We start from the raw sequence: 26,328 nt of genomic DNA, 5'->3' as shown, positions 1-26,328 counted from the left end.
TCAAATCTGGAAAAAAAATTCTCTGTGTTTTCCCTGCACATATTATTCACGATATATTAAGATTAACACAGCAATCGGTGTGCTCTTGTGTGAGCTATATTGGGCTAACTATATTTATTAGTTTTAATTGCTGGTAAAACTTGCTAGAAAAAAGGAACAGCTGAACATACTTAAATAATGCTATAGTAAATGAAATAGTTTAGTATAGCTGAAATATCATCCTTAATAATCCTAGATAACTCTTTGAGAGGCCACCATTTTTAAAAAGGCAGAAATATTAAACAAAATTCCCTGTATTTTCCCAGTTCGTAAAGAAAAAATTTAAATTTTCTGCTTTTTTTCCTGTTATTTTAGGTGATTTTTAAATTTCTTGTATTTTCCAGGTTTTCCCAGTGGAGTGGCAACCTAGGAACCCTAGTGGGAAAAAAGTAATCCTTCGAACAGAGCCCTACTTTTTTCCTGTTATTTTAGGTGATTTTTAAATTTCTTGTATTTTCCAGGTTTTCCCAGTGGAGTGGCAACCTAGGAACCCTAGTGGGAAAAAAGTAATCCTTCGAACAGAGCCCTACTTTTTTCCTGTTATTTTAGGTGATTTTTAAATTTCTTGTATTTTCCAGGTTTTCCCAGTGGAGTGGCAACCTAGGAACCCTAGTGGGAAAAAAGTAATCCTTCGAACAGAGCCCTACTTTTTTCCTGTTATTTTAGGTGATTTTTAAATTTCTTGTATTTTCCAGGTTTTCCCAGTGGAGTGGCAACCTAGGAACCCTAGTGGGAAAAAAGTAATCCTTCGAACAGAGCCCTACGGCTCAGCGAAGCATCCCTTGGTGACCGCTGTTCTAGTTAAAAGTTCATATTGAAAAAGGGGCTCAGCCACAATCAGAAATAGACTTTATGCAAATAATTCAAGAAATAATCAATTAACAAAATATATATCACAGAAAAGTAGTATCTTCAGTAAAGGCACCGGCAACTCTAAATTCCTCCCTAGTGATGACGCAATACATTCTCTGAGGAGTAGGCGTGCAACCTGGAGGCCTGGGCATCGTTGTCCGCAGGATGAATTCTTTTCCTGATGAAGCAGGGAATTCTGGGACTTTTGAATGATGGGAATGTGTTTCGGTGGGAATTGTGGGTGCACCAAGTGGTTTATCATCCATTATCAGGTGTGAAGCCTGAAAAAGAATTAGAACTATTTACTAATACAGTTAAATCTCTGTTAAACAGTATCTTATTAAATGGTGAGCTTTATATCTTATGGTCCCCTCTGAAATACAAAAATTTCTATTTACAGAATATCACATAATTTTATACAGTATTTATATCACAACGTATTCTTAAAACAAAAATTATAGTTTTTACTATAGTGACTTATAATGTAGAATTTCATTAAGCATTAAATAAGTTCAGCAAATGAATTCAAAGTTTTTTTTTTAAAAAAAAAAGGGCAATAGGAAAAGAAGGAACAGATTTTGAACAAAAACTGTATTTTCCAATGATTATTTTTTTGTTCTGGAATCCTAATCAGGGTGTGTAGCCAGATTTTTCCACAAAAAATGAGCATTTTTTAAGTTCTTTTTAAGCACTCCAAAAATATTTTAAATCACAAAATCTGTGCAGTAGTAAAAATTATTTTTTCTATCGTTTTAAGTTCTTAATTTAAAAACATAAAATCAATAAAATTCAAAAACTTTTCCAAAGACTTTGCATAATCATGATAAAATAACTAGTTTCTGATGAATATTGCAGAGAAAATTGTGAAAATCATGAATTTTTTATAATTTAGGACAATCGATACGGCGAAGAAAAAAATCTCCTTTTAAAAAATAGAAAATTAAGGTCTTTTTACAAACCTTGAATAAAAAAAGCACCTTTAAGGGCTTTTAAAAAACGTAAATCAAAAATAAGCACCTTTAAGCATTTTTCAAAAATGCTATGCACCCTGATAATGCTAAAATTCCTCGACTGCAGTCGATATTAATTGAAAATATACTTAACACATATTGGAGCAATAATAGTTTGGAGAACTTTCTCAAAAATAGAAAAACTAATTTCATTGATAAGAGATTTTAAATTTGCTTTGAAATATTTAAAAAAATAAGGGTATTCTGTTTTTCTTAACCTCAAAACTATAAATGGAGACAAAAATTATAGGTACTAGCAAGACTATGCTCTTTCACATGTTAAAAACATTGTCAGCAAACTACATAATTTTACATGGGGAAATACAAATCTAGAGATAAAATAACCAATTTTGAGATAAAATGAGAAAACACAAATTGAGAGATGAGGAAATACAAATTTTGTGATGAAAAAAATTAAAAAAATTTTGTTTATGAGTAATAAAAGTTCAAAAAATCATCTATTTAACCCATTCTGTGCAGATTTTGGATTATTTTTAGTTTAAAATTATGCAGATATTAGTAAACATTAGAATTGAAAATATTTTCTGACTAGTATTATTTAAATAATAATAACCAAATATAAAAAGTTGTTTTTATATTTAACTACCGTCAAATAAACAAGCTTTTTAAGCAAGTGCAAAAAAAGTTTTGGATTCTTTTAAATAGTCTTTGAAACATGGCAAAATACTAAAATTAGAATTTAGCATTAAGGAGCCTAAACTTATCCATTGTAAAAAGAGGTATGTTTATTCAGAGAAATTATGTTTTGTTTCCTGATATGGGAAGATTTCCATATCGTGATCTGCAGCAGAATAATTGCCAATTCTTGGCAACTTCCGGGCATCAACCAAAGAGAAACTAAAAAAAAAAAATCACAGAAAGGGACCAACTCGAAAGGTTTAACTCGTAGCCATCCCCCGGGCAAACATCTACATGATTTTTTTTTAAAAATTTGCAAGTTTAAGATCTATTTGGCACCTTGGAGATCACGATATGGAAATATCCCCCTTGATATCATAACTTAACCACAAAAAGATTATAAAAATAATTTAAATTAATATTATTTAAAAACAATAAAAATATATTCTCCTGGTTTGATCCTTGGGCCGGGCAAGGCTGACTCAGCTTTTCATCCCTTCAGTGGGTCGATAAATTAGTACCAAGCATGCTTGGGAACTAAACACTGGGGGTTCCGCGTTCGGCTAACCACCTGAGCGGAACAGCTGCTCCTGCACCCCAGAGTCCAAGGTCAAGAAAACTGAGATGGGCACAGTAGGCCTTGGCCCTCTTTGGGCTGTCGCGCCACTGAGTTTAGTTTAAAAATGTATTCTAGCGAAAATAAAATTTTTTGCCCTTAAAAAGAAAAGTCTTTCAGCTAAAAACTCTGTAATGTTCTGCAACAATGTCGCTGTGATTTCTGTCACGGGGAAGCACAGAATGAATAAAAACTTTTAGAACTGAATCACGCTATTGAATAGCGAGTTTAAAATGAAATTAAAAGTTCTTACCCTTTGAGCCTCAGAGAACAAATGGCGTATTCTTCGACCAACTACTCCTTTTCCAGCCCCGGGCACATCAATTTCGTAGTTGTCGAGTAGTTCGAGCACAAATTTGCGTATTTCTTGTTGCTCAGACAATTTCTCATTGTCTTGCAATGAAGATGTCAATTTTCCCTCCTGCTCAATCAGTTCTTCAACATTCAGTACAAGTCCAAACTTTGTACTCACTGAATGTATCTGGGCAACTATGACTTCTGCTTGGTACAGGCATCGCAGTACAGCCTGAAAAAGAAATTTGATTCACTCGTAAGATTTTATGTTAAAAGTGATAGCAATTATGTTTGAATGAAACGTAAAATTCAATATTTGTTTAATCATTCATTCTTATATTCTAATAGCATTTCGAAAATTGAAAGTCTGCAATACAGTCGAACCTTTATTTCAGATATAACCGTCGTTGAACAGCCGACCAAGGGTTTACGACTATTAATGTTCAACTCTGTAGCCTTGTAATTTTGAACCCAATCCAGAAGAGAAGGGAACTCCTGGATCAAGTATTGCGAGAAATTTGCCTTTGTGGAGGACTTTTTGAAGGAACTAACCCACATTTTCCATACATGGATAGGAAAACCACAAAAACTTTCCACTGTTAGCCGGACGGCAAGGGACTCAAACCCATGATTCGTCTACTACTGAGGATATTTTACGTCAGCACTGTGGTCGATGCAAGCCGGGTGTGGAATTTGTATAGACCAGCCATTACGGGGATTCGCACCGGGTTCCCCTCATTGGAAGGCGAACGTTCTATCCCCTGAGCTACCATGGCTTATGTTAAAGTGATAGCAATTATGTTTGAATGAAATAAACATTCAATATTAGTTTAATCATTCATTCTCATATTCTAATAGCATTTTGAATAATCAAAGTCTGCAATACAGTCGAACCTTGTTAGTTAAGGAAAAGTAAAGGATGGTAAAAAATATTTTTTAATTAACTTAAACTTAAGTGATAAAACAACAATTAAGTGATAAAACAACAATTAAGTGATAAAACAACTAGAGGCATTTATGACATTTTTAAAAACAAATCCCTTAAAGATAATATATATAACTGATGTATAAGAACTGATGTATAACACTATAACTGATGTATAACAACTGTCGAATAAGCACCGGCTGGTATACCATACTTCATTGCTATCACTGATTTAAATCACATAAAATCTTATGCTAAGTTTTTAACAGGGCGCGTAGCCAAATCCTTCAACAAAAAATAAGCACCTTTTAAGTACTTTTTAAGCACTCAAAAAATATTTTTTTAGCATTATACACATGAACAAAATGCAAAATAATTTTCAAAGACTTTACATGATCACGATAAAATAACTAGTTTCTGACAAAGAACTTCATTCTTGATTATATTAGCCACCATAAAAAGACTGAAAGAATTTTCTGCTTGATTTCAGAGGGGAGAAAATGAAGCCTGAAATTTAGAATATCTTGCAAACTGCAGTAGAGTTGCATATGAGAGTGCTAGAATCTCATCGAACCCAGTTGATAATACATGGCGAAAATCGACATGGGAAAGAAAAAAATATCATTTTCGAAAACGGAGAATTAAGCACTTTTTCAAAACATCTGATGAAAAAAGCACCATGTGGACACGCAAGTATTTCATCAACCCTATAAAATTATTGGCACTTGCATACGCTATGGATCAACGGCACGCCAAAATGGATTGTGGTTGAATGAATTGTTAAAACATTGAATAGAACAATGTGAAAACCACACTTTTGCACAATACATAGCGAAAATTGACATGGTAAAGGAAGAAAAAAAAATCTCATTTTCAAAAAGGGAATATTAAGCATTTTTTAAAAACCTCCAATGAAAAAAGCACCTTAAAGGACTTTAAGAAAACTTAAATAAAAAATAAGCACCTTTAAGCACTTTTTAAAAACGATATGCACCATGTTTTAACCAAGAGGTTTTTTCATACTCATTTTCTTAACTAAAGCTCCAATACAATTAGAATCAACAATGTGAAATGAAAAGCTAAGAAAATAAAAATTGATTACAAAAGGATTTTAACACCAGCACGGAAGTAATTCAATTTTTTTCCCCTTCCCCAGGGTCACCACCTAGATCGACACCACTTGTCATCAAAGGTCCAGTTGGTGATGTCACCAATAGCAGATTGATGCTAATTGATGGTGACCCTTCATGTCATTTCCAAAAACAAATACACTATACTAACTTGCCCACTTCAAAAGGAAAAACTTATTTTTAAACAAGGAAGGTCCACCATAAAGGAAACAATGTAGAAATTCTTATTTTTTTGGTGCAATTTTACTTCATCTTAAAAGGGCAAAGTTTGCTGTTTTTATGATTATATTAAAGGAAACAATTATTGTTTTACAAGATAATGTGATAGTTAAAACTGTTTTCCTTTGCCTTAAGCAAAGATTTAAGTTAAGCATTTTTGTCTTAACGAGGTTCGACTGTATTTTCAATCGGTCAGTTTAGAAGCTCGATAGTGAAATGCTGAGGCGAGGATGGTTTCTGATCACATAGAGGCTTCTATACACCTGACCGTACAAGGTGTTAATAACTGCCCTCAAGAGTTAATATATAGTTAAATTACTCTCTGAAAATCTCAGCAAAAGTTAAAATTCAGAACAATATTTTCAGATGAGGCTAGAACAAGGCTGGTGATCAAATGACCAATGGTTATATAGTTTATTTAACTTGTGCCTGGAAAATATAATAAGAAAATTTAAAGTGGAAACGATAACAGAAATTCATAGATTATAGTTCATCATTTAAAGTTTCAGAAAAAAAGCTGATCATGGCATTGTAACTACATTTCAGGAACAGGTTTACAAAAAAGAATTATTATTATAACATATATATATAGATATTTGAAAAAAATGAAAATCAAAATAAGTTATTATCTGACATCAAATCAATAAGAATATTATTTATGACAGGAATGATCTGAAAAGGAGTAAAAGGATGTAGTAAATAATCGAAAAAGCATTTAAAACTTTGCATAAGAAAATAACTATAAGAGAAATTTCATAAAAATGAAAATTAAAGTAGAGGCGTTAAGAGACATGACAGCTTCATCAGTGGGACATAACTATGTTGTCAGCGCAGGAGCAGTCTCTGTGGTTGGCATTAAAATATTGCCAATAACCACACCCTGATTTCTCCAAGAAAGAAAAGATAGAAACCAAAAGTAAATAAGATGAAGATTATAAACTGAGATCTTGAAAATCAAAGCAGAAGTACATAAATTTAATGGAAGGAAAACACGATTTTTCGAATCAGTGTCAAGGGTCGCAGATTCGAGTATTAAATTAGTTTGTGTGCCAAAATGGAGAACAAAAAAAAATCTACAAATGAAATAATTTAAATTATATATGATATACAAATATACAATTAAACTAAAAACCAAACTAATCAACTGGAAATACAAACAGGCACCTAATTAAGTTTCAAGGTGATCCAACCGAACCTTCAATGGCCCTACCATAGCATAAATCTATTAAATTGGGTACCTGTCTATATATCCAATCAGAACGTAATTATTCAATAGAAGGTTACATAGGGATTTACAATAATTTAAAATAAGTGTATCATTATTACAAATAAACTTAATTTGATTAATTTGAGAAAAAATATTATTCAAGTAAATTAACTTGTTGAAAAGTAATAGAAAGTAATTTCTTTTATTAAAAATATCAATTTGAGCTTTAGCGGAGTTTTCAGTTTCTGTTAAAAAAATATTGATTCAGTGTTATTGGAGGAGTGTAATTATGAAACATTCTGTATGAATAGATTTGTAAAACAGCATGACAAAAAGAATACATACTTCATATTTGGGGACGGGGCTTCTCATAACTTTAGCTGCTTTCATGGCAGTTTCTTCAAGTTTCAAAGGCAGTGATTGAGGACATTCTTCTGCAATATATAGATAATATACATATATAGAATTGCGAAATTTTAGTTAAAGGAGCACACTAAAATTATAAAATATATTTATTCATATCTGATTATGACAGAAGACTCAGTTGTTGTTGTCGTCATCCATAAAAGTAGAGGGGTGTGAATGTTCCTGTTTTCCAGTATCGCCCTCTATGACCAAGAATTCGACTTCTGCCACACCCATACATCACATCCATTTATAGGACGGACCAATTCATTAATCCATTTATTCGTCCACAAATCGTAATTTTGGCATGAACCAGAGAACGATCAATCTCCAATTCAGTACCCCTAGAAGTATTGATTTGTTATGGGTACGTGGTGGATAAGGGTACATGGATGATTTGAAAGATTTAACGAGCACCAGTCACCGTTTACTACACGGTGAGTCTTCGGCCGGCTGGATTTGAACTCCCGCTCTCATAAAAGTGAGTCTAGAGACCTGCCAACCAGGCTATCCTGGCCGAAGACTCAGTTGATAATCAAACTCAATTTTCATTCACAAGAAATGAAATTAGCCTCACTGGGTTAGAAAAGTTTTAGCATGGCATTTCATAATCGAATAAGTAACAAGTGTATAACAAAAATGGGGCACCTGGATAACTTTTAACCTAGTTATCCTTTTTTAAGGAACTAAGATATAATCCTAATGATACAAGGGCATAATCTGAAATAGGCTTATTAATTTATACAGACAAAATTTTATGTTCAAAGTATATGCTATGCCAAAAATATACTTCTTTAAATAAACATATTATTGACAGATTTTAATTCTTTACCTATAAAATGTGGTCAAAATAGTTTAACCAAAGAATGTTTAAACCCATTCAGTTTTTGAATATTGCACCAGACAAGTAATATTGTGCACCCTGAAACTGTTCAAAAGAGAAAAAAAATTTTCCTTACATATAATTGCAGAACTCCTTTATCTAAAATAACTTCCTGCAAAATATAAATTTTAAAACTTTATGAAATTAAATAATAAAAAATAATAATGGGTAAATAATACTTAAATTACCAGATGTACAAATTTCTGATTCTGTCATGGATAAAAGTTAAAAAAAAAATAAAAAATAGGTAAAGATTTATATACTATACATTTTAGAATTTTTTGAACGAATATTAAGTTAGATTAAAAAAAAGTTTATGTAGAATGATTTTTGGTAAACCAGTTTTATAACTGCGTGCAAAAACTTTTTGATTTATTAAAATTAGTTCCAGAGTTTAAAAATATTGAGTTACTCTGAATTTAATTTGAATATAGTTTGAAAATGACTGTCAAATTAACATTAAGGCGTTCAACTTCCGAATTCTCTCCAAACTAAACTAATAATATTTTCCTACATATTATAAGATTCCTACTACATATTCCCTACATATCCATATTACAGCTACTTCCCCCTAGTGAACAAAAAAAGAAGAGAAGTGTTCTTTCAGAGAAAATTCATTTTTGTGTCTGGTTTAATAATTTAAAATTTTTTTAGTATTAATAAATCAAGCTAGTAAGACAGAATAGTTGTAGGTGAAAACCATATAGTTAGATCAACAGTCATAGAGGTATTTCATTTTTTTATTATTATTATACAGGGTGCTTCAAACACTAGTATTAGCAATTAATATAACTTTTAACATTATTAGAAATAAATTAGGAAAATATAACAATTAATAATAAGAGCAGATTTTCACTAATAAATAAACTAATATGGCTTTGAAATGGACGTGCATATGCTTGCTGAATTTTTCGACAATAGACCGCAAGTCAGCGCTAAGAGAGATTCTTTTTCAACAATAAGTGCTTTGCTATCAAACAAGCTCATAACTTCTATATCTGGTTCATAGATGTTCCAAAAACCTTGGCAATGGTTTAACATCACCAAACTGCAAAGTCTGCCATGATCGGGAATTGAATTTATACAAGATGCAAAAGATTTCTTGCTTTCGTGGGTGAGAGCGTAAAATGAAACACAAAGTATGCCATCGGAACATTTCAGAAGCTCTTTCACTTTAGTAGGGGGAAAAAAGCACTTTAGCATACTAAATTCGACATATCAACAAGACTCTGCACCAGTTTACAAAGCCAAAAAGACATTTTGTCAGAGTGGTGCAAAACCTACTTTTTGAAAAAGATAAATATCTGAATAATGGTCATTCACCTGCTTACTGACCGCAGTCAGTGATACTTGACTTCATTGTTCTACTGGAAACCGTGTCTTTACGATCAGTCCACTGCGGGACAACAGATAGAAAATATTTTATAATGAAGCAAAATTAAAAAAGTTAAAACTAAAGGAAATACCTTCTTCAGCCAATTGAAGCAGAGCACAGTGGATCAACATGGGAAGTAAATTTGTGACAACATCAGATGTTTTAGCAGAAGCAAGAAAATGTAATACCTGAAAATAGCAGAATGTTATTTGGTTAAGATTTTAATGGGATACCTGCAAGTGACATAGTGCGGGTATCTGATTGGTTGTCGAGACGGGGCATTTGTTTAAGTTAGTAACTGTTCTTGTTTTTATGCTATTTGAATGGGTAAGTTAGTTTAGAATAAAATTTTAAAAAATATTTAGGATACCACAGAACTAACAATTTTCAAAAAAATATTTTTTAAAAAAGGAGAAGAGTCTATTTTAATAATTGTATATTTATCATGAAATTAAATTATTGTAAGCTTTTTAAAACAGTAATAATCAAAAACACATCCATTTAATCTTCCTTTTTTTTAAACCATTTACTTTTTTGTGCACACATATTGCACCTAACATTTTATGAGATATGGAATTGTATTTAAACCATCATAACTGTAAGTTACTTTGATAAATTAGTATAAAAATTTGCCAGCCTAGTAATGAAACCCACTGAATAATATAGAGAAAAAATGTTTCCTATTTGAAACGGCAACCATGTCTACCAACAAACAACATTTGGAGTTGAAAACTAAATAGTATATATTTTTCATAATATATTAGTATACATATTATTAAAAGGATAGTGTTTGTACACATTTACAAATCAATTGTCAAAATAAAATAAATAATTATTTAGAAAATCATATACCTTTTTAGTATGAAAAAAATATGTAAAAATGCACTTCTCTTACTAAATATTCTAATTTAATAGTTTACTAAAAATATTTCAAACTTTTTTTGTTAACAGGTCAATTCAGAATAGAATTTTATTAATTTGAATTGTCTAGCAGAATTATTTGAAATTGAAGCCAGAAACGACCCACGAAAAGAATAATCATTCTCAATTATATTATATTGCAAGAATATGCATAACCTATGAAAATTATATAATATAGGTAATGTTAATTCCTCAATTGTGATTACAATTTTTTTTTTTAAATATTATTTTTCAATTTGGCACTCACCCATAAAAAAATTTCTCCGATAAATACATAAAGAAAATATTAATTTTGCATTTAAATTCTTATATTTTCCTTCATAATTTATGCAATGACCACCATTTTTTTACAAGAAAAATAAACCTCCTCACTTCATAATTTTTTTTTTCAAGAAAGAAAGAAGTTCAAATTTTTTCTAGAAATTCTAGTTTTCAGCAGGATGAGTCTCCGAAAATTGAATAACACAAACAAATTCATATTTTTTGACATGGGTAAAAATAGTAAAGTCATTATTTAAAAAATTAGAATTTCTTGAAATTTTTTTTACGTAAAACAATGTTGTTCAATGAAATTGAAGAGCAACAATTGGAATGAAAATGCATATTCAATTTTAGACACCTTATATATTAAAAAAAGAAATAAACCTTTTCAGCTTCCTTTGTATCATCAAAGAGCCGTTTCTGACGTCTAGCTGGAACCGGGCGTGCACTTTCCCAAGCTTCCAGCCACATATTGCCTGGCAATAACATTCTTTGACTCAAAGAATCTAAAAATAGAAGGGAAAAGAAGGTAATCAAAACTTTGAAAAGGGAAAAATTTGGAAATATAACAAAATATTTTCGTTTGAAACAAAACAACAATCTTAATACAAATTCACAATACAAGGCATTGAGTACTGCCCACCTATCATAAGCATCCAACTGGGTGTTGCATTCCTAACAGCAGGTAACATTAGACTATTATAAATTATCATGATACTCTAACTGACTGTGAGGCCACAATAGGCATTACAGATTTCCTATCCTTTAAAATTTCTTTATTTCTTAAACTTATATTTTTTAATTATTCTCAATCGAATTTTAATTAAATTAAATCAACTATTTAATTTTTATTACAATTTAAAAAAAGCGAATAAAAAATATTTTATTCTTTTCTTATCGATCATTGTAATGGATAACTTTTTATTTCAATACTAATGTCATGAATTCACCAAATCGAAAACAAAAATACTCGTTATTTCTTATCACTAAAATGTTTCCGTTACTTGGTCATACGAATTCTTACAGTTTTTTTTTAGATTGGCTATCGCCAAATTATTTTTAAACCTAATATTGATTACGAAGGGCTTTATTTTTGGCTATGTTATCTTTCAATAAATCACCAACCATGGATCTCTTCCCATGCTCCTAACTGTCTGTTGGGAACAATTCTATCACTTTTTAAATTGGCTTTTGATTAGGCTGGTCATGGGGGATTTATCTCCCATGGCCTGTTCTCATTAATATTATTTTTCAAAATTAAATTAACTTCGGAAATCTTATTATGGATAAAATATAATTTTGTATCTTGAGCTCTACAAATACTGAATGAAAGTTTTATTATAATTATGATCCAGTTCTCATTGTCAACTGTCATTCTCATTATCCTGTTTTCATCACAATCTTCAATTAGTCAATTATACCACAAAACTCTAACCACACCTAATTTCGTCATTATAGACCAACAGTATCCAGGCACCTAATAATATGGAATCAAAGAGTCTTGAGGCATATATTAACACATGATGATGTTGCATAAATGACAGCCTGCACACCTTCCATCCATTCCTAACACTGCCGCGCAATTAAAAGATCAACGTACGAGACAAAAAAAATTCTATTCTGCCCTTCACAACATTAACAATAGAAACAGAAAAGTTGCCAAGCCACTTTTCTCGGAATCAATGGTGAAGCACTTACATTGTCTTTTGTTTTGTTTTTTATTCCAATTGCATAGCAGAGAACCATTATGGCTCAGGAGATAGAGCATTCGCCTTCCAATGAGGTGAACCGAGTTAAAATCCCAGCAATGGTTGGTCGATGCAAATTCCGCATCCTGCCTCCACCAACCACAGTGCTGACGGGAAATATCCTCAGTGGTTGACGGATCAAGGGTTAGAGTTCCCTAGCTGTCAGACTAAAAATGGGAGGTTCTTGTGGTCTTCCTCTCCATGTAACGCAAATTTGAGTTATTTCAACCGTAAGTCCTCCATGAAGGCAAATTTCTCCTAATAATTGATTCAGGAGTTCCTTTGTCTTCTGGATTGGGTTCAAAATTACAAGGTTGAACATTAGTAGTCGTAAACGCAAAATTGGGTCGGCTGCTACGACGGTTATGAAATAAAATTACATGGCAGAATAGGTCGTCATAGAAGTTGACTATATCTAGGCATATATCACAGTTGAAATGAGTATGGCCAATATGGCTGGCTATGCAATCTGCTTTCTAATTTGTTCAAAAAGTGTTCTATTATGGCCTTAGAGAAGACCAGTCCCATTGAATCAAACCATACTTGCTTTAAGCCTTGATGTGTGAATAGAGCAGTTATCTTGCCGGAAGAGAAATGGCCTTTTTTCCAAAATATTGTCATAGAGTTTGGAGAGCAATATTGCCCAGAATTGCAAGAGTAATAATTCTTTTTCATAAAACTAAATTTCAATAAAAAACAATGTTTAAAATCGCAAATGGTAAAAATTTATTAAAAACCTGTACGCGTTTTGGTGTTACAATGGTACACCTTCATCAGTTGGATGAAGTACAGGAATAGTAAAAACAGAGATAATTAAAATCTGCCATGCTTAAAGATATGCTCCCCATACCTCTCAGGGATGAAGTTTACAAATAATGAAAATTAAAGGACTCAAGAAAAACTATGAAAAATACCCCCCACTAAATAGCTAGCTTCACTTACGTCTGTGTCTAAACACTTTTGATCAGATAGTATAGCAGAACAATATCAGGCAATTGCTTTAGTATTAGAGAAATCGTAAAATAATAGTGTAAATGTCCATAATATGTTTAATAGTGAAAGTAATAACTTTAGAATGTAATATCAAACTGGGAACTATTCATAAGGCTCTTTGCAATAAAAAATATATTGGATAACCACAAAATAACAACACTTCATGAACTTTCTTGGTGCAAAACTTTCTGGTGAGCAAGAAGTCAAATGAGACCAAGGCTGTTCTTATATAATGTATTTCGATTTTATTTACATTTATTTGTTATTCATTCAGTCAAGTTAGGAAATAATAAAAATAATAAACTGGAGCAAGTTATAAGTAGAATAATTTTCAAATTCATTTCCTTCTTATCACCATCCAATATTGAAGATGTAGATTGAAATGTAGTAACTAAACTAAGTTCTGCAAACTTTCAAATTCAAAAATTAATAACTTATAGCAATATAATATATTTATAATAACTCCTAATAGAATAGCAAAATCAGGGTGCGTAGCCAATTTTTTCAACCAAAAATAAGCACCTTTTAAGTACTTTTTAAGCACTAAAATATTTTTAAGCACTTTAAAATACATGATTAGGACATGCACATTTTTTTCCTTCACATTGTTGAAAGTTCTTCCTATATATGTTAACAAAATGCAAAATAAATTTCAAAGTGACATGATCATGATAAAATAACTAGTTTCTGAAAAAGAATTATTTTCTTGATTATATTAGCCATCATAAAAACAATTTATGCACACTTTTAAATATATTCAATATTGAGAAGAAGAAAAATTGGTCCCCGTGGTCAGCAAAAATTCAAGAAATTTTTCAGTTCAATTTCAGGCAGCAGAAAATCAAGCCAAAAATTGAGAATCTCTTGAAAATACAGCAAAATTGCTAGTGAGAATGCAAGAATTCTTCCCGCCGAATCCAGCTCAGTATACGCACATGCGGCCCCACAAGTATTTCATTAAACACTTAAAATTATTGGCGCTTTAAGACGCTACGAACCAATGGTATGCCGAAATGGATTGGGGTTGAAATCAATTCTCAAAACGTTGAATAAAACAATATGAAAACTACGCCGACGCCTTTTGCGAAAATCATGGCAAAAATTTATATGGTAAAGAAGAAACATATCATTTTGGAAAAGGAAAAATTAAGCACTTTTCAAAAACAAACAATGGAAAAAAGCACCTTTAAGCATTTTTTAAAAACACTACGCACCTTGGTGAATATAGGCAATAGGCAAAATGCATGTAGGCAAATAAAGAAAAGAAAGAATAGAGCTGAAATTTTAGCTGCTAAAAAGTAGAAAAGCGAGTGTGTTTAAGACAGGAATGCTAATTCCAACTTTAGCCATTAAATAGCATTGTAACAAAATAGCTTTTAAAAACTAGCTCAAAGACAAAATTTTGGAAAGTTAACTGGCATCATTCAAAAGTCAACTTAATGTAATCACACTTATTTGAAATAATATTTAATCTAAACTTGTTTTATTAATTGAAGCTTTAAACATATATAAATTAAAACTTATAAATGATCGTTTGCATTAAACTAAAAAATAATATGAAACTCACATTTAGTCGTTTTCTTTCCAGTCTCTTGGTCCACAACTTCCTCTTCAATGAGATCTCGTGGAGAATACCATCGAACGAAATCTTCAAGAGCAGATTTTGGATTGGCAGCCTGGACGTAAAATAAAAGTTTTAATCAGCAACAAAATATTTAAAATGGTCTCCAATAAATAAAAGTATAGTATATAATTTCTACAAAGAAAAAAATAATAATATGAATCAAATTTATAATTAAACAGGGGTGCGTAAAAGTAATTAAGCATGATTTTATTATTTCATTACGATTTTACTTAACACTCAGTTATTAAAAATTAAATTTTTTCACGTGTTCTACAATCTTAAAATATAAAGCGGAAATGGTGATTCTGAAAAGCATCGTCTACCTTTAAATATATAATCAGAATAGATCAAAATTAAAAAATTGCACCATAAACTTCATAGATTTATTAGTTTTAAAGAGAAAACTCTTGCTTACGAAAAAATTTATATTGTGTCGTTCCCGTTTCGATTCAATAAACAATTTGAAATTCGCTGTACTTTTCTAGTTTACCGAATTACGTATAAAAAGTTCTATGGAAAATCATGGTTCAAAAAATCATGGCCAGGAGGTAAGTAAAAAGAATATTTTTTTAAAAAAAATCACAGAAGGTAATGGAACCGTAAAAGCTATCGCTAAAGGGTCTTGTAAATTATTCATAATAGTTAAATATAATTTTACACCTATTTAATTTATACTGGATTTTCACACATAATTCACGTATTCATTATTTAGTTTTTAAAGGAGGTTGTTGTTGTTAATTTACGTCGCACTAGAGCTGCACAATGGGCTATTGGCGACGGTCTGGGAAACATCCCGGAGGATGATCCGAAGACATGCCATCACAATTTTGATCCTCTGCAGAGGGGATGGCACCCCCGCTTCGGTAGCCCGACGACCTACGCGCGAAGTCGAGCACTTTACGGTAGCACAGTTTAACGAGGACCAATAACGCACACCCTCGGTCCCAACGCAGACTGATCCAAGTGGTCACCCACCCGCACACTGACCGTAGCCAGTGATGCTTGACTTCGGTGATCTGCTGGGAACCGTGTCTTAACGATCAGTCCACTGCGGGACTTTTAAAGGAGGTATAGGCCCTTCATGGACTATATAGCCGCGAAGTAAGTAATTATTTAGCTTTAAACGGCTAAGCGTAGCATGATAGTACAGGAGATACTCGAAGTTATGATCAGACTCCTGGAAGTACCTATTCCAACATCAGTGTGTAAAATGACAAATCTTTTGATATGTAGGCAAACAAGGTTAATCTAGGATACTTCCTGCCGCAATGGCATTTTATCAAAATCTTTGAGTATCTTTGATTGTAGTATTGGTGGCACCTGCATAACGTTAGCAGAGTAAATATAAAAATTATTTAGAATGATTTTTGCTTATTATCTTTACTACGTATTATTTGCAATCCTATTTCTCAGCTCTTGATGGAGTATGCAACAACAAGAGCCTGTGCGCTTTTTTTTAAAATCATTTTTGCATGCTTGCTTCGACCTTTCAGTTTGGTCACGATTTTTGCGAATTACTCTGCATATTTTCGATTCCCAAGAATTAAATGCCTGTAACGTTTGATCCCTGAAATACAAAAAAGAATGATACTTGCGAATAGATGTTTTTATGGATATTAGAAGAAATTTCTAAAATCAGACTTTCTTAAACTGAGAACTAAACTGCCTTTTTACAAAAGTCTTATAAGGTTTATCCAGACATAAACATCAGAGACTTGGGCTTTAACTTTACTTGCTGCGGAGGCACTAGGGTCATCCGAGAAAATTTTTTTGGTGGGGTTCAGGTTAAAGGAGAAGAAGAAATAATTTAGAGCTTTACAGGGTTTATAAAGAACCTAATATATTTATTTTATAACCATCGTTGAACAGCCGACCCAATTTTTTTCTGATTTACGACTACTAATGTTTAAATCCGAAGCCTTGTAATTTTGAACCCAATCCAGAAGACAAGAGAACTGTTGTATCAGGTATTGGGAGAAATTTGCTTTCGCAGAAGACTTTTTGATGGAACTAACCTGCATTGCGTTACATGGAGAGGGTAACAAAGAAAACCTTCCACGGTTAGCCTGCAAGCAACGGGACTCTAACTCAATTATCCGTCTACCGCTGAGGATATTTTACGTTTCGGTGCAAGCTGGATGCGGAATTCGTATCGATCAGCCATCGATCACCCGGTTCACCTCATTGGAAGGTGAACGCTCTATCCCCTGAGCCATCACGGCTGAAAGAATCTAATTTTTTTTATCCGTCGTTGAACAGCCGACCCAATTTTGGGTTTACCACTACTAATGTTCAACTCTGTAGTCTTGTACTTTTGAACCAATCCAGAAGACAAAAAAACTCCTAGATCAGTACCGCCAGAGGAATTATTTGTTATGGGAACATGGAGGACTTCGTGAATCGCATCCCGGCCCCAAGAACCTAATATTGTAAAATTCATCAAAATCCAGCGAAATAAATGGGATGGCCATCCGGCAAGAACATCGAAGCTGTAAAAAGGTTTTTCTGACAAAGCCCTTGTGTAAAAAACCTAGCAATAGATCCCCACTAAGATGAATCAATTGGGTTGAGAATGATCTAAACATTCTTAGAACTGGAGAATAATCACCAAATGAAGAAATTATTGGAAAAATGAGCGAAGCTAACAGATAGAATATACGCACCAATATATAATTTATTTTTCTCTGTATTACTTTTAAATAAGTCAGAATCTAGCAAGAAATAATCTACATGCCGCAAATATGCAAGCTAGAGAATACTGTAAATCAAATTTACAGCTTCCTATCAGGTAGGGGAAAAAAGAACAAATACCGGATCCATATGAATAAAAAGTTCCAATTTTATGTGCAGTTGTGGCCTTCAGTGACAATTAAACTATAAGTATTGTAGCCAATAAAGATATCCAGCATATCAGGATAAACTAGATCAGTTGACCTTCAGCAATCCATCAACTGTTTGTGTCTTTTGGTTACTAATGACAATAATTCATTTTCCACATTTACTCTCATTACTGTTGGTAACAAACAGTTCAATTGATACAAAATTGCAAGTCAAGTAAGGTCATCTTGGACGTTTATGCTCAAAACTAAATGCGGGTTAGATTATTTTTTCATTGTTTTGGCTTTATGAACCAAAGAAATCTATACGGGAAAAAAACTAATTGTATCTAATAAAATTTTTAAATTGAAACATTAAAAATTATACTTACCTTGAAAGCTTCCATATCTGACATTAAACAGGCACTTTGCATTCGAGCTCTTAATGCTGCACCCTCTGCGTGTGTACCAAGCTGTACCAAAACTTCCGCTTGCTCTTCCAGCATGTCTTCAGTAACTGGTGCTGGTTCCTAGAGAGTAATACAGAAAATCAATGATTGATAATTTTACAATAGTTTTGAAGAAATAATACTTATAATTAATACTTAAAACAGCACTTATGATTAATTACTTGAGTGAGAGGAATGTACAAAGGTTCATCGTGATAAAGGAGCCTTGTTTCTCCCAGTTGCCTCAATCTACCTTCTGAAACCTTTTTCTCTGAAATTAAAAAAGAAAAAAAAATTTGAAAGGTACATTCCAATGCAACTTATTTCAAATATTTGTGTTAGCAACGTCACATGAGGAATACCAGTTCCTTGTCTAGAATATATAAGCAAACAACTTTACTTTGGCCCCAAGTGGGTTCAAAATTGGCTCTATATGGGTCCAATAAGAAAATGCAACGAGGGACCAATATTGGGATGTCTAGATTTTTACCCAGTGGCATAATGGGTCTTGTTTTGGGTTTGATGGCGTGCGCAACTTATTTGGACGTCATCACACTTTTCAACAGTGTTCAAGAGTAATAGTAAACAGTGCGCATGCGTTTCTATGGCGACCGCTGCTGTTTTTCTTTTCATTTCCACCACCAAGCATTTTTAATGCACTTACAGAATAATAATTTAAAGTATTTCTATATTATTTTTATTATTAACGTATAATTACCGACTTGACTATGATTTTAATATAAATATGAATGCTGAAGAAGGAAAAGTATTTTTTGAAACACGTACATAGGGAGGATATGAAAACCAATCCGACGACAAACATCAATTGGAGACAGTTTTTGCAACCCATGATTTGAAATGTTTAACGGAGTCAATTCAAAAAGAAAAAGCATTTGACCAATGGGTAACCAGTGATCATAATAAGGTGATCACAACTTTTTCCTTTAATTTTTATTTTTTGAAATATTGGTAATAGAATGGCCTACATAGACCAATATAGAACCAACATTGGCTAAATGACGGATGTAAAATATCGGGTGAATCTGTCAATTTTATGTAGGACCGATATGGGTTGTAAAGTGGCTGAAAAATATCGGAAGATTAGGAAAATTCTATATAGGGCCAATATTGGAAAAATAACGGCCCTTTGAGGAGCCAAGATTTATGAATATTGGTCCAATGAGGGTTCAAGTCATTTTTCTGCTAGGACTGTTTTCTCCTGTTCGGTTGTTTGTGCGATAGTTTCACTTTCCATGATACTTTTCGCTTTACCTTAAATTCAAAGCGAAGATTACCTAAGATTTATAGATTACCTAAAATATATTTTAAAATTTGTGAATTGTTTACTTCAGGCACTATGTTAAATGCAGTTTGGAGTCATGGTTTATTAGAAGTTTACGCAACTGACTTTTCTCAAAACATTTTATTTTAAAATACCAATGGAAATGACACAGAGCCGTGGTTGCTCAGAGGATAAAGCGTTTGTCTTCCAATAAGGTGAAACGGATTCGAATCTGAGCGATGGCTGGTCAATATGAATTCCGCATCCGGCTTGCACCGACCACAGTGCTGACGTAAAATATCCTCAGTGGCAGACGGATCATGGGTTAGAGTCCCCTTGCCTTCAGGCCACCCGTGGTGCCGTAAAGCTAACTGAGAAACCAGGTTTATTTCAACGTTTTACTGGAAATGTGAGTAAATTGCAGAGGTTTTCCTGGTAATATCGTTAAATGTATAAAATGTAAACATGATTTTAAAATAAATAAAAAAAAATGAATACAACCAAGGTGATGCACTACTCACTTGAATTTCTGGAATCGGCAGAAGACGAGGATGAATTTTCAGCGCATTCAAAGAATTCTTCGTCATCACTTTCACTCATGTGGGAAGGCGCTGCTTCTCCAGTGGATGACAGTGACCTAGAGTCTTCGCGCAGGGAATCCACACTACTCCTCAGCTGCTGCCACTCCCTGCTCTTCTTCCTCTGAATGCAACAGTTCAGCATCTGCAAAATCCACACACATTACATTGCTATTGCTAAAACTCGCAATCAAAATCAATAATCTTAATGCATAGTACAAGATAGGTAGGTACTTTAGTCACGTCGCACTAAAGATGCACAATGGGCTACTGGGAACGATCTGCGAAACATCCCTGAGGATGATTCGAAGACTTGCCATCGCAAATTCGATCCTCTTCAGAGGGGGTGGCTCCCCTGCTTTGATAGCCCGATGACCTGCACACGACATTAAAGGTAGAACGGTTTAACAAGGACCGATACCACGCACTCTCGGTCCCTACGCAGTTTGATCAAAGTGATCACTCACCTGCTTACTGACCACAGCCAGTGATGCTTGACTTCGCCATCAGAATCAATAATCCTTATGCATAGTACAAGATAGGTAGGTACTTTAGTTACGTCGCTCGTTACTTCGCACACTTGGACTATTGGCGACTGTCTGGGAAACATGCCCGATGATGATCCGAAGACACGCCATCACAATTTTGATGCTCTGCAGAGGGGATGGCTCCCCTGCCTTTGTAGCTCAACGATCTGAGCGCGAATCGAGCACTTTACGGTAAAACACTTTAACAAGGACAGATACCGCGCACCCTTGGTGCTATGTAGGTAGATCAAAGAGGTCACTCACCCGTTTACAGACCGCAGCCAGTGATGCTTGACTTCGGTGTTCTATTGGGAACCGTGTCTATACGATCAGCCCACTGCGGGACCATCAAGTATATGTAGAAGAAGAGAGTATAGTTCGTACAGATCAGACAACGCTGGGGTTCGAACCTGGTTAATCTCACTCACAGGGAGACAAGCGCCGTGTGCCATGAACCAGCTCGTCTCTAAAATTGGGGTCATTGATGATGTTAAATAATCCAAGAAACTTCAAGATTATCTGTTCAAAATATTCTATCATCTTCATAATTTTTTTAATTTACTCCCGTCTGTGATATATCTGCCATTAGTTCACGAGCAAGCCACTAAAACGATGAAAAAGTGTAAAAGTCAGAATAAAAATTAGCGCCATAGAGTTGTTAAAATAAACTCAAAAATATTGTAGAGGTTCGATAGGTGGTCTGGTGGTCACCACCGATATCATACTGGCGGCACGGAAGGCAATAGGTTGAAATCTTGACTCCAATCTAATATAAGTGTATTTGAAAGTTGTCATGTCCACAGTAAGCAAACGAAAGTAAACAACTCCAACAGACCGAGGCAAAGAAATGGAGAGTTTGTTCCATCATTATGGCAATTGTGATTTTGTGCAATCGAGAACAGTTTCTTAGCTTCGAAAACAAATTTCTGTAATCGATCATCCTCGGCCCAATTAAGGAGTTCTTTAAATTTGTTGAATTTAAATAAAGACTTGTGAATTTGTTTTCGGCAGTTAATATTTGGCTTTTGTATGGGAAGTTCAAGCTGTAACGAACTTTTTCGCATTGTTTCTTGACCAACATATGTGAAGCAACAATAGCAAAACCATTTTTTTTAAATAAATAAATAAAATAATTAACTGTCTAATGTAACAGGTTGTTTTCCCAGGTTCATTGTCGTAAGAAAGCAATTGGATTTTTGAGAGGAAAATTTAAATTGGAATGTCTGTAAAAAATGCAAAATTAAAATAAACGAATTCTCAAGACGTACCACAGAAAATATGATTTCAAACAATGTAGAAGGCCCCGAATAATAGAAAATTATGTTTGTTTAGAAACAAAAAAGATTACAAAAAAATTAAAAATGGGAGGGAATTATTTGGCATGAAAAACTATTATTACTATTTTTTAATCTTTTAACGACATAGAAAAATTAAGTATACAAAAAATCTCGATAACTTTATTTATTTGTGAATTCGTATTTTAGCTTACATTTAACTATCAATTTTCATGTAACAAACTTGCTAACAACTAATACCCATGATACAGTAAACCATCCATTTAATAAGGAAATAATTACATAGGAAAGAATTTTTTTTAATAAAGTTATATTTTCAGTCCGGTTCAATTTGCTGATTAATACCGGCTAAGATAACTTAAATGAACTTACATTAATTATCAGTTTTCATGCTACAAACTTGTGAATAATTAATACCCATGATACAGTAAACCATCCATTATAAAGGGAAATAATTACAAAAGAAAGAATTCTTGCAAATAAAGTTTTATTTCCTGTCCAGGTCTTTGCTGATTAACCCCACGCGCTAAGATAACTTCAATGAATAATTATTTAGCTTACATTAATTATCAATTTTCACGTATATAACAAACTTGTTAACAACTAATACCCATGATACAGTAAACCATCCATTTAATAAGGAAATAATTACATAGGAAAGAATTTTTTTTAATAAAGCTATATTTTCAGTCCGGTTCAATTTGCTGATTAATACCGGCTGCTAAGATAACTTAAATGAACTTACATTAATTATCAGTTTTCATGCCACAAACTTGTTAATAATTAATACCCATGATACAGTAAATCATCCATTATGTAAGGAAATAATTATAGACGAAAGAATTCCTTTTAATAATAAAGTTTCATTTTCAGTTCAGGTCTTTGCTGATTAACCCCACGCGCTAAGATAACTTCAATGAATAATTATTTAGCTTACATTAATTATCAATTTTCACGTATATAACAAACTTGTTAACAACTAATACCCATGATACAGTAAACCATCCATTTAATAAGGAAATAATTACATAGGAAAGAATTTTTTTTAATAAAGTTATATTTTCAGTCCGGTTCAATTTGCTGATTAATACCGGCTAAGATAACTTAAATGAACTTACATTAATTATCAGTTTTCATGCTACAAACTTGTGAATAATTAATACCCATGATACAGTAAACCATCCATTATAAAGGGAAATAATTACAAAAGAAAGAATTCTTGCAAATAAAGTTTTATTTCCTGTCCAGGTCTTTGCTGATTAACCCCACGCGCTAAGATAACTTCAATGAATAATTATTTAGCTTACATTAATTATCAATTTTCACGTATATAACAAACTTGTTAACAACTAATACCCATGATACAGTAAACCATCCATTTAATAAGGAAATAATTACATAGGAAAGAATTTTTTTTAATAAAGCTATATTTTCAGTCCGGTTCAATTTGCTGATTAATACCGGCTGCTAAGATAACTTAAATGAACTTACATTAATTATCAGTTTTCATGCCACAAACTTGTTAATAATTAATACCCATGATACAGTAAATCATCCATTATGTAAGGAAATAATTATAGACGAAAGAATTCCTTTTAATAATAAAGTTTCATTTTCAGTTCAGGTCTTTGCTGATTAACCCCACGCGCTAAGATAACTTCAATGAATAATTATTTAGCTTACATTAATTATCAATTTTCACGTATATAACAAACTTGTTAACAACTAATACCCATGATACAGTAAACCATCCATTTAATAAGGAAATAATTACATAGGAAAGAATTTTTTTTAATAAAGCTATATATTTTCAGTCCGGTTCAATTTGCTGATTAATACCGGCTGCTAAGATAACTTAAATGAACTTACATTAATTATCAGTTTTCATGCCACAAACTTGTTAATAATTAATACCCATGATACAGTAAACCATCCATTATGTAAGGAAATAATTATAGACGAAAGAATTCCTTTTAATAATAAAGTTTCATTTTCAGTTCAGGTCTTTGCTGATTAACCCCACGCGATAAGATAACTTTAATGAATAATTATTTAGCCTACATTAATTATCAATTTTCATGTATATGGCAAAATTGTTAACAACTAATACACATGATACAGTAAACCCTCCATTTAATAAGGAAATAATTATATACGAAAGAATTCCTCTTAATAATAAAGCTTCATTTTCAGTCCAGTTCCTTGCTGATTAATCCTGGGTAGAAAGTTAACTTCAATGAACTTACATTTAACTATCAATATTCATATAACAAACTTGTTACTAATTAATACCCATGATACAGTAAACCATCCATTATAGAAATAATTATATATGAAAGAATTCTATTTAACAAAGTTTTCTTTTCAGCCCGTTTCAATTTACTGATTAATCCTGCACGTTGAGATAACTTCAATGAATAATTCATTCATTAATTCCGAAAAGAATGAGCTATCCTAAGATGTCAGTCAGCTGACCCACATTTATTCTGTCTCAGCTTTCAATCTTTTAAAAGAAAGCCAGATTAAGAACTGTCGAAAACACGTCAATTAACAATAACTTAAGAGAGTGTGTTTCCGGTCAGGTAGCTCAACCTTTTAGCTCAAGTTTGTTTTCTCCTATCGCAAACCATAAATCATTTAACACAGAATCGACTCACCTGAAGTTTCTGATGAAGAAGGCAGTAATTCATGTTGGGTGTCCCTGGATCAAGGCTGAAAAGAAGAAAAAAAAAAAGAATATCAAATTATTTGGGCTGATAAAATAGATCGTAAATAGTTGTTCAAATATAAATAGTGATTAGCAAAACAACATACATAATTCTAGTTTAAGTTTGTTTTTCGAAGGATCTGTAATTACATGAAATGATGACATGAAATGCTTTTTTTGCGAATAATATGCTATTTTCAAAACTGATGTAAGTTTGCAATAGATACTCATGAGCTGAGATTTCTCAGGGGAGAGAGGGCTCGTGTCCCTATGAGGTGCCCCGTCTTCGAATTCCAGCAATGGCTGGGCGAAACGAATTTCGCACCCGGCTCGCACCAACTACAGTGCTGACGTTAAATATCCTCATGGTAGACAGATAATGGGTTCGAATTCCTTTGCTGTCTGGCTAATCGTGGGAGTTTTTCGTGGTTCTCCTCTCTATATAAGGTAAATATGGATTAGTTCCATCAAAAATTCCTCCACGAAGGCAAAATTTTTTCCAATACGTGATTTTGGAATTCCCTTATCTTCTGGATTGGGTTCAAAATTACAGGGCTACGGAGTTGAACATTAATAGTGGTAACTCAAAAATTGGGTCAGCTGTTCAAAGACGGTTATAATAATTACAATATATATTTAATCTCATTTAGTGCGGCATTTGTTGATGAACTTAATTGTTGTTGTTCATTTACGTCGCACTAGAGCTGCACAATGGGCTATTGGCGACGGTCTGGGAAACATCCCTGAGGATGATTCGAAGACGTACCTTTACAATTTTGATCCTCTGCAGAGGGGATGACACCCCCGCTTCGGTAGCCCGACGACCTGCACGCGAAGTCGAGCAATTTACGGTAGAACAGTTTAACGAGGACCCATACCGCACACCCTCGGTCCCGACGCAGGCTGATCCAAGTGGTCACCCACCCGCACACTGACCGTAGTCAGTGATGCTTGACTTCGGTGATCTGCTGGGAACCGTGTCTTAACGATCAGTCCACTCAACACTTCCTAGAAAAGAGTAGGCCTCTGCACGGGTTACCATAAATATCCTTTAGTAGTCCAAACGCAATGACATACACCGTATTTTCAACCACTGCGCAGCTTTGTACCCCGAACGTAATGACATCTTTCTTATTTTTCATCAACTGCGCAGTTAACTTCGTCACATCGGACTACTAAATTGATCCGTGCTGAGGCCTTCATACTTCTAGGAGGTGTTGGTCCACTACGGGACTGATGAACTTAATAAGCTCTGTCATTTATATATGGGTTAAAACTTGTCTTTAATAACTCACACTGAAAACTAGTACATTCGGTTATATAGAATTTATCGTTAAAGCAACTGCTTATAATAATGTGTTAATTTATTATTTGGAAATTCTATCGCTTAATATATGCTGACTTTAAAAGTATATAACTGAGTTTTTTTTTTCTTTTTTTTTAAATTAATTTTGGTTTAAATAAGTCAAAGCGGTTACTGCAATTTTTATTAACTTTTATTGGTTTTCAAAAATTACAAGTAGGGTATTATAA

At 33.0% G+C, this 26,328-nt stretch overlaps 1 protein-coding gene across 1 annotated transcript in view; it reads right to left on the bottom strand.

The window, feature by feature from the left end:
* Positions 1-801: 801 nt before the first annotated feature.
* The window catches only part of Rab3GAP1 (RAB3 GTPase activating protein subunit 1), a 207,546-nt gene continuing 182,019 nt past the window's right edge, over positions 802-26,328 (bottom strand). Inside the window, exons 16-25 of the mRNA XM_016067087.4 lie at positions 24,746-24,800; positions 20,210-20,411; positions 18,589-18,677; positions 18,350-18,487; positions 15,085-15,193; positions 11,161-11,282; positions 9,686-9,782; positions 7,277-7,365; positions 3,410-3,682; positions 802-1,172 (exon numbers count right to left, since the gene is read on the bottom strand). Coding sequence (XP_015922573.1) covers positions 933-1,172; positions 3,410-3,682; positions 7,277-7,365; positions 9,686-9,782; positions 11,161-11,282; positions 15,085-15,193; positions 18,350-18,487; positions 18,589-18,677; positions 20,210-20,411; positions 24,746-24,800 — 1,414 coding nt within the window. The 3' untranslated portion in view covers positions 802-932. The remainder of the gene's footprint in view (positions 1,173-3,409; positions 3,683-7,276; positions 7,366-9,685; positions 9,783-11,160; positions 11,283-15,084; positions 15,194-18,349; positions 18,488-18,588; positions 18,678-20,209; positions 20,412-24,745; positions 24,801-26,328) is intronic.

This window comes from Parasteatoda tepidariorum, chromosome 8 (assembly GCF_982258835.1).
Source record: "Parasteatoda tepidariorum strain Cologne lab strain chromosome 8, Ptep-v5.0, whole genome shotgun sequence".
NCBI classification, from domain to species: Eukaryota; Metazoa; Arthropoda; class Arachnida; order Araneae; family Theridiidae; genus Parasteatoda; species Parasteatoda tepidariorum.
This window is presented reverse-complemented; position numbering and strand designations above follow the sequence as displayed.